We start from the raw sequence: 9,296 nt of genomic DNA, 5'->3' as shown, positions 1-9,296 counted from the left end.
ATGTTACTACAAAAGTAAATTGGACTGACTTATATACAGCCTCATTTTTTCATTGATTAGTGACAGACCCTAATACTATATGCTGAGAAACACAACAGTTTTTTGTGCCTAGGTTTATTTCACTTTTATGAACACAAAAGTGATTAGGTTGATGGAAGCAAACACAAGAATAAACCTCCATGTTATGTTGATGCATATCCCCTTGTGCTGAGAAACATAACCACTCCTTGACTAACACTACCATGTTAAACTACCATGTTAAACAATGCCCTATCACCTATACATTTGACTATTTACCTGTCTAACAACACTTATTTCATGTATTCAGGTCACAGCACTGCATGCACATTACATCGTATGCAACAGTATTTAATACTAGAGACATGTCAAGTATTTTAACTGCAGATTTAGGGCAGGAATTCATGAAAGAATTGATCAAGTAAAGAACAAAACAAAAATATGATCATTGTGCTTTAGATGTTCACCATTCATTATTCTTAGCACTAAATATACAGCTATCATGGGATAATGTCCAAGTCTTTAAGGATGCATGCTCTCAGGAAAAGATACAGCTCTATAGCTTCATCAGCTGTGGTAGGTGAGTGTAAGAAGTTCTCTGCCATTATAAGGCAGCACATGTCAAACACTGTTTCATCACAAGGACACCGTCCTCTCTGTTGGCATTCTTCTTTGCAAGCCTCCACTGCTTCCTGAGGGACCTGTTTCAAGTAATCTTGTCCTCCAAATAGATGAGGCAGGGTGTACATCAGAATCTAGAATTCCTGAAAACGATTCATCCAGTACTGGGCATGATGACTTCTTAAAAATGCCCACCAGCTTTCAATCCGCTGATTGTGATTACTGGACCCAGCGATATAGCAGTTTCTGACCATGCTGCGATTGATACTCCATCGTAGGAACCTCTGCATCTTGGCCATTGTGACATTTTCTGTTCCCAGATCTGCGCAAATTCTGGAAGGCGTCCCCATCCTCCTCTCAACTTCCCTTATGAAATAACCAGCGATGATTTTGGCATTGCTGTTTGTTGAATAGGCATGAAGCCATACAATAAGTCTTGAAAATCCATCAATAGCTCCATTTATGCACACCCCAAACAGCTTTAGTTTATCATAAGAATCACCGTGCCACATATAATTAGGCCCAGGGTTCACACGCATCGTATCAAGTGATTTCTTCGTCTTCTTTCAACACCACTGGGGTCGAGAAACTTTAGCAAATGTCTCACCGTACTTTGTGTGACAACATATCTAGCTTGGATGCAGTTGAGATGGTGGAACTTGTATCCGTGCAGCCTCCCGTGCCCACCCTGCTGATCAATGAGAAATGATGCAACGTCTAGAGCAGGGATGTCAAAGGCAAATACACCGAGGGCCAAAAAACCAAATTTGCTACAAGCCGAGGCCCGGACTGGTTCAATGTTTATTAAAACATATAGAAATGATTGCACATAGCCTATTAAACCTAATAGGTTCTATTAAGATAGGCCTATTAAGACCTAACACAGTGTATATTATTTAATGCTTAAATGAATAAAGCAATATTTTCTTATGGATCTGTCAGTAATTTCAAGTGAAAACATTTTTCAACAAGCAAACAGATTAAAACAAACTTCCTTCAAAGAAAACATGTTCTGTACATTAAATGAATAAAGTAATAAAGGTTTGAAAAGTGCTGGAATTAAGGCTAAAGTACTTGAAAATGCTTGAAATTGTAACGACTTCGTTTCACAACAAATAACTGTCTGACTGAACAGTTCTCCTGTATTACGTTAACAAATACGAGCCTCTTGTAATTCCAGGACGAAACATGAGAGAACATGAAGACGTTAAGATTGGGCGTTTTTAAAATAAACAACCATTAAATAATGTGATAAAAAGCTAATTATTTCGAATCATTTCGAGTATAGGTATAAATATTTAACTTAATTAAGTTTAACTGGTGCGCAGTTACAAAATTCGAGAGGTGCACGACCTCGCGAATCGACAGCGTGCAACGCCCTCGCGCATGGGCGGAGCCACTGCGATTACGTCATTTTCGCCGCGCAGACCCTCGCCGCTTGTGTGCACTGCAGTGACTTCGCGGGCTACCGTTGCATTGTGGGGAATGTAGTGTTTGTGCGTGCAAAACACCATCGGGCGGCTGTGGCCTGCGGGCCGGTTCTAATAGTAATTAAATATCATCCAGGGGGCCATAGATAATCAATTCGCGGGACCGATCTGGCCCGCGGGCCTTGACTTTGACATATGTGGTCTAGAGGGTCGGATTCATTCTTTCTTCGGTACAACCCCATGCTTTTCAAAATCTTTCGGAGAGTACGCATACTGACAACAATACCATCTACAGTGCTCAACAACTGTAGAATGTCACCATGCCTTAAACCAGGGGTCGGCAACCCAAAATGTTGAAGGAGCCATATTGGACCAAAAAAACAAAAAACAAATATGTCTGGAGCCGCAAAAAATTAAAAGCCTTATATAAGCCTTATAATGAAGGCAACACATGCTGTATGTATCTATATTAGCCTACCATCAAAATGACTAAGTTAGCTACAAATACGTAATGAGCATTCATGATTAAATGTTTATTCTCCCTGCAGTGTGTTCTGTAGAGAACGACGCACCACGTGACTGCTCTGTTGTAGGATGCCGCCTCAAGTTTAACTTCATTACAATAAATGAATTATGTTTCATTGATTTGATGAAATTAAGGAAATTCAATAAATCAGGGTTGCCAACTTTTCAAGATCACTTGGAGTGAGATTTGAACCTGGAGGTGGTGGCGAACGTAAATTGTTACCGGGCGGGGTGTATAATGGACATAAATTAAGTATTATATCGCGATCGATCGATATCCAGTGGTTGGCGCCAGAGCGAACTAGTAACTCATTGAATCATATATGTGGATCAGAGGTAAATAAACTAGATTTTCTTCGGCGTGAGAAATCGGATGTGTGGCGTGTGAGCGTGTGAAGACAGTCAAATGCGTGTGTCTCACGCTCAATGCGTGAGAGTTGGCAACCCTGATAAATACATTTGATTTTTGATGTTATTTTTATTTTTACGATTCGACAAAACAACAAAATGGAACGTGCATAACATGCCCCTTATTTGGGCACTAAACAACCCGTTTAATGTGACTTCTGTTTTCGGACATCACTGGTCAGCTTCTCAACATCGTGCATGTAAGATGTAACTTTAATCTTGACGCAGGATTGCAAACTCTCATCTGTGAGGCGGGTGCGATATTTTGATTTGATGTAGTTCATGTTTGAAAATATCTGTTCGCACAGGCATGTTGATCCAAAGATGGATAATACCCCAAATGCATGTCTTCGTGTTCCAATAATTGTCAGGAAGAGCATTCATGTGTCATAGACAAGTTTCTCGGATGTTGGGAGGCTTTCAATTTCGCTCCATTTGTGGCTTTGCTTTGGCCAAGTTGAGCTTTCTGGCGAGTGACGTCTTCAAGCTCGCCGCCGGTGTGTTTCCAACAGCCACCTGCCTCATCCTGCCCTGCTAATAGAAACGTGTGTCGCAGGCTACGACGCAAATCTTCGTTGATAAATGTTGATTTAGTTTCATTTATTCTACACATTCTTACAGCATTGGAAAACGTTAGGAATGTTGGTGTCATGTTTGTCTCCTACAAAAACTATATTAAAACAAAAAATATATTTCTCTCCCCCATCTTTTTACATTTTCAAACATTTTTGAAAAAGCTCCAGTGAGCCGCTAGGGCAGCGCCAAAGAGCCGCATGCGGCTCTAGAGCCGCGGGTTGCCGACCCCTGCCTTAAACCAAGCTTGAAATAGAACTGAATTAAGTCATGCAGACGAGCCATGTTCCTTGACTGAACCTGGGAAGTGTTGAAGTGCTGAATGGCCTAATAGCATGAAATAACATGATAAATGTTTAACATGAAATAACGTGATAGTTGCATATCTCGGAATAACGTGATAATTTCATATCACAAAATAACGTGATAATTTCTCGTTATAACGTGATAAATATCACGTTATAACATAAAACTTTTCACGTAATTACATGATACTGAGCCAAATATATATTAGGGCTTGGCAGCTCTGAGCTTCCGTAGCTGGCAGCTCTACGTCGCCGTATAAAAGTATTATCGGTTCGCTAGGCTTGTAAAACAAACCGCGCACCACGAAGTAGTAGTGTGTCGCCCTCAGAGCTGATGAGGTAACCGGGCCACGGCACAGACCGTTAGTGCAGGTGAGAGTGTGGAGCGGCTGGGGAGACGCATGAAACCAGGCAAAGAGCCGCAGATTGGACACTCCTGGTTTAGACCCTGGCTTACAGGGTCTAACAACAAATTACGTTCGCTTCAATTTTACTTCCACTATGACAGTATTAGTATAGGTCTGAAAATTGTCTGGCCCACAGTTCAGAGCTCTCTGCCAAATTTGGCACGCAGAAAAATATAGTTGAAAAGCCCTGAGTTAGACCCTCAGCAGTGTCAATGCGCAACTGACGTCTCTCTCTTGACTTGATATAATTAATGTGGCATTAGTATGGACAAGGCTTTTCCAGCTCCTGACTACTTGTATTAATAAGTGACACAGCTGCTGTATGTTTTCGTAGTCCAGCCCGGATTTTCTGGGACAATTTGTTTTTTTTCTGATCTCCGCTGATCTACCGCTGATCTACCGTCAGCCCGCATCAGCTGGCCATGACTTATGGTCTCTGGTTACTAAGTAACGCGTTACTGACAACACTGGTGACGTCACAATTAAAGTGCCTATAAAAGGAGCGGCCGCTGTCGCTGAACGACAGATGAAGTTTTTGATGATTGCGACGCAATGTTTCATGCGATATACTTAATCAACTGGACCGTGAGAAAACTGACGAGCGTAAGTTCAAATTCGTTTGAGATGCTACCTTAATTCCTAGCTCCTCGGTTGCATTTTAACAATTTATAGTAGTAGGTCTAATTACAATTCAGGTTGTTGCAAAATAGAATGTGTAAATGATTTATCCAAAATAACTATCATGAAGTAAGTGGCACTGTTTTACGTCAGGGGCGGAGTCAGGTAATTTTATGGGGAATATGTCTTTGGTGTGATTAAGTTTGAGGGATTAAAACCATCTGAGGACATTATTATGATCGAAATCTCTGACCAATACTATTCTCACACTGTAAAAAATTTCCATGTAAAATTACAGTAATTTACTGGCAGCAGTTTCACCAGTATTATACCCTATTTTTACAGTACGGATACCGTAATTACAATTACAGCATAATACTGTAAACACAATCTACACAATATTACTGTTTTTTTTAAACCTACAGCAATTTACTGTTAATTTCTGTTACAGCTAACAGAACTCTGTATACAAAAACAACAGCTCAAAGGGCAGCGTTAGCTCAGTGGTTAAGACGTTGGTGTTGCAATCCAAAGGTCCTGAGTTCGAATCCCCCCCTCCTCCTAGCTGCCACTGCTGGGCCCCTGAGCAAGACCCTTAACCATCAATGGCTGGGTTTATATTTATGGCATTTGGCAGACGCCCTTATCCAGAACAACTTACATTTTAATCTCATTTTTATACAAGTGAGCAATTGCGGGTTAAGGGCCTTGCTCAGGGGCACCTCAGTCATGGCCTAAGGTCTGGAAATCGAACCCACGACCCTCCGGTCACAAGACCAGTTCCCTAACCACCAGGCCATGACTGCCCTTATATAAAATTCTAGCCTAAGTATTTTTCTAATATTTTTTGTTAGCTTCGTACGGTTAGCTAAAAACTTAGATTAGGTTTTCAGGTCCACGATGTAACTTGCACCACAATGCAGTGTTACAACTGCTAAAACACTCAAGCAAGTAGAAAAAAATAGGGAAAAAACTCTCCCTAATCTCTCTAATCTCCCAGCAGCCATTGCTAATTACAGTTACAGTTACATACAGTTAATTACTGTAATTAGGAAATGCTCAAAAGGGGGCGCTCGAATTACAGCAAAGATACCCACAATGCTTATCAGTTCACAGCAACTTCCTGTATATGAAGTATACAGTAGTTTACTGTCAGATTTTCCCTGTAAATTTATAGTCCTGTTAAAGAACAGTAAATTACCAATTTTCTGTTTGTATTAACAGTAGAGTGCTGTTTTAAAAAATAACAGGTTAATACTGTTGGAATTCTGCTGTAAATTAACAGCAATTTTTTTACAGTGCACCTTTAGCGGTTAGTGCAAAAAAGCATTAATTTTCTCCCAACCCAGTTCAGATGTCCACAGCCTGTATATGCGTGATAGATTTGGTAAAAGTAGTAACCTTTCTGTTCCTCAGCTAAGAAGGGATCCCCAGGATGCAGCCCAGGTTCCACAAGACGCGGCTCAGGCTCCACATGATGCCGCCCAGGCTCCCCAGGACGCAGCTGCCCGTGACGCAGCCGCCCGTGATGTAGCCGTCGATCATGCAGGTGACCATGGCGTAGGCATCCGTCACGCAGCTGACCATGGCAGAGGCATGCTTGACCCCGATGACTTTGTCTTAGCGATGCATTACTCAAATCGATATGGCATACCGTTCCGTCTGGCACGTGACCTTTTCTTACCCATACGTCACGCAGCTCACGCGGCGGCCCCCGTGTTCCAGAGGTCGCCGCATGACGCGGCCCGTGATGCGGCCCGTGACGCGGCCCGTGACGCGGCCCGTGACGCGGCCCGTGACGCGGCCCGTGACGAGGCCCGTGACGCGGCCCGTGACGTGGCCCGTGACATGGCCCGTGACGAGCGCCGTGACGCGCGCCGTGACGAGGACCGTGACGAGGACCTTCGCTTCGCCAATTTACTAACCGATCTTACTGCAGTCGGCCATCGCTCAGGCACCGGTGACTCCCATCGTCAGCCCCTCCCGGAGATGCCCGCAGTGTTCCAGAGGCAGGCGCCCGTGTTCCAGAGGCAGGCGCCTGTGTTCCGGAGGCAGGCGCCCGTGTTCCGGAGGCAGGCGCCCGTGTTCCAGAGGCCGGCGCCCGTGTTCCAGAGGCCGTGGCCACCGCCCCGCGCCGCCGCCCCGGGCCGCCCATGACGGCGACCCCGGCTCCCCATGACGGCAACCCCGGCTCCCCATGACGGCGACCCCGGCTCCCCATGACAAAGTACGTGACAACACGTGAATTTACTTTGAAATTCATATTAAAAGATTAAAAGCACAATATAGGCCTATCTCATTAACATAATTATCTATAATTTCTGAAGTGACAGATTGCTGAAGAATGTTTGATCCAGCTGTGTTCTGCACATGCATCTTCATCCACAAGATCTGCTCTGCATAGTGACACACAATGGCGGATGTGGGGCTCGAGTGTCCTAAGCTCAGATCCAAGCAGAGCTGGAGTGGCTAATCGGGAGATTCGGGAGGATTCCCGATGGGCCAGCTCATGTCAATCTCTAGTTTGGGCCGATTGGGAGGGAAAAATAATTTTGGGCCGGATTTGGGCATGAAACTCCCGGACTGAAAAAGTTGCCCACTCCGGCCCTGGATCCAAGGTATCTGTTTTATTCTTAAAAATGTCTTCAATTTATTCCCAGTTACCCTGTTAGCTGTAGATTTTGCTCTTTTGAATGTTCAGTTGTACATTTGTTATTGTCAATCATATGACAAAGTACGTGACAATGCGTGAATTTACTTTGAAATTCATATTAAAAGCACGATATAGGCCTATCTCATTAACATAATTATCTGTAATTTCTGAAGCAATGCACTGGTGACAGATTGCTGAGTGATTTTAAACTATCGTGTGGTCATTTCTGTTCAGAAAGCAAAGACGCGGTCGTGAAAGGACTGGGTTTGTGCCACGTCGTGCCTTACACGGGAGCTCGTCTGAAGAATGTTTGATCCAGCTGTGTTCTGCACATGCATCTTCATCCACAAGATCTGCTCTGCATAGTGACACACAGGCGGCGGATGTGGGGCTCGAGTGTCTTAAGCTCAGATCCAAGGTATCTGTTTTATTCTTAAAAATGTCTTCCATTTATTCCCAGTTACCCTGTTAGCTGTAGATTTTGCTCTTTTGAATGTTCAATTGTACATTTGTTATTGTCAGAATCATGTGTTGAATGGTTGTAATCTAATTGTTTCCTCTCTGTAAAGAAACAGACAAACGATCTGTGTTCACACGGAGGACCAGACGAGGAAAGGCAAGGAGGATCACCAACTTAAATGAAAATAAAAAAAAACGACAATAAATAAACAGCTCCTTGTTCATTAATCTACTGAACCATGTGACAAACTCATTCAAAACACAGACCTGTTGGTCACAAGTTTGTGGCAGATGGCAATATGCACACTAGTGTTGTCAAATTGGATTGATAATTTCCTATCCAACAATTCAATAATAACAGTACTGCACATCCTTACCCAAAAATATGGTAATTTCCTAGCTTACTTACTAATCTACCTACTTATCTCCTGTAGTTAGAACCCATGTTCTTTAAACCATGACAGTAAAGTTGTGAAAAAACGGTAGATTTCTCTTCTTTTGTAGCTGGTCAAATGAAAACAGTCACCCTTTGAAGAGCTCTGTCATAGTTACAATGCTTGAGCTTCCCCCTCTCTACCCTGGGTGGCCCACACACACATACAAGCTACCTCTGTGCTCCAACACCCCCACCAACACCACCCCTGCCTTTGCCCACAAAATCTCACTCTGCACCGAAATCAAAACGTCAGAGACCTGGAGAGTAGTCAATTTCATATCGGTTCTGATCCATCATTTCCAACGCCCTTGAATGAATGGACGAGTTTGGAAGTGTAATACTGACTGAAGTGATTCAATGACACAATTCTGCCATCTACAGGGCGCAATGGGTATTGCCAGATAATTATGCCGTTAAAGAACTCGGGCAAACAAGATTAAATCTACCATGTCCGTTTCGTTGCGGAATTTTTTTTTCATTATAACAATATCAGTTTCTGTAATAATTTTCTAATTTATTTAATCAATTAATTAACTACATTAACAACTACTGTTCCATGAACTCGACGGCTATTGGAACAGTTAAGTGATAATCGTAGGCTGGCTAGGATGAAGGTTAAACCCAGTAAGTCTAGGAGTGTTTCAATTGTGAAAGGGAAGTTGACACAAGAAAAGTATGTGATGGAGGGAGAAGTAATACCATCTATTCTGAAGAAATCAGTTAAGTCTAGGTAGGTGGTACCAGTGGCAAAAAGGGGGTATGCAGCGTATGCGACGCATAGGGGCGCTGCACTAGAGGGGGCGCCAAATCGATGCCAGAAAATTATTTGACGAGTTGGTGGGG

General features: G+C 43.1%; 1 protein-coding gene across 1 annotated transcript; it reads left to right on the top strand.

Moving 5' to 3' along the window:
* Positions 1-4,645: 4,645 nt before the first annotated feature.
* Positions 4,646-8,202, top strand: LOC143516221 (uncharacterized). The gene is made up of 6 exons (XM_077007784.1): positions 4,646-4,890; positions 6,322-6,454; positions 6,845-7,132; positions 7,233-7,523; positions 7,793-7,976; positions 8,128-8,202. The coding sequence occupies exons 1-3, from the start codon at positions 4,840-4,842 to the stop codon at positions 7,060-7,062; spliced, it is 402 nt and encodes a 133-aa protein (XP_076863899.1). The 5' UTR covers positions 4,646-4,839; the 3' UTR covers positions 7,063-7,132; positions 7,233-7,523; positions 7,793-7,976; positions 8,128-8,202.
* The last annotated feature ends 1,094 nt before the right edge of the window (positions 8,203-9,296 follow it).

Source organism: Brachyhypopomus gauderio, chromosome 6 (assembly GCF_052324685.1).
Source record: "Brachyhypopomus gauderio isolate BG-103 chromosome 6, BGAUD_0.2, whole genome shotgun sequence".
Classification (NCBI taxonomy): domain Eukaryota; kingdom Metazoa; phylum Chordata; class Actinopteri; order Gymnotiformes; family Hypopomidae; genus Brachyhypopomus; species Brachyhypopomus gauderio.
Note: the sequence above shows the minus strand (reverse complement) of the source record. Positions and strands in the feature narration are given on the sequence as shown.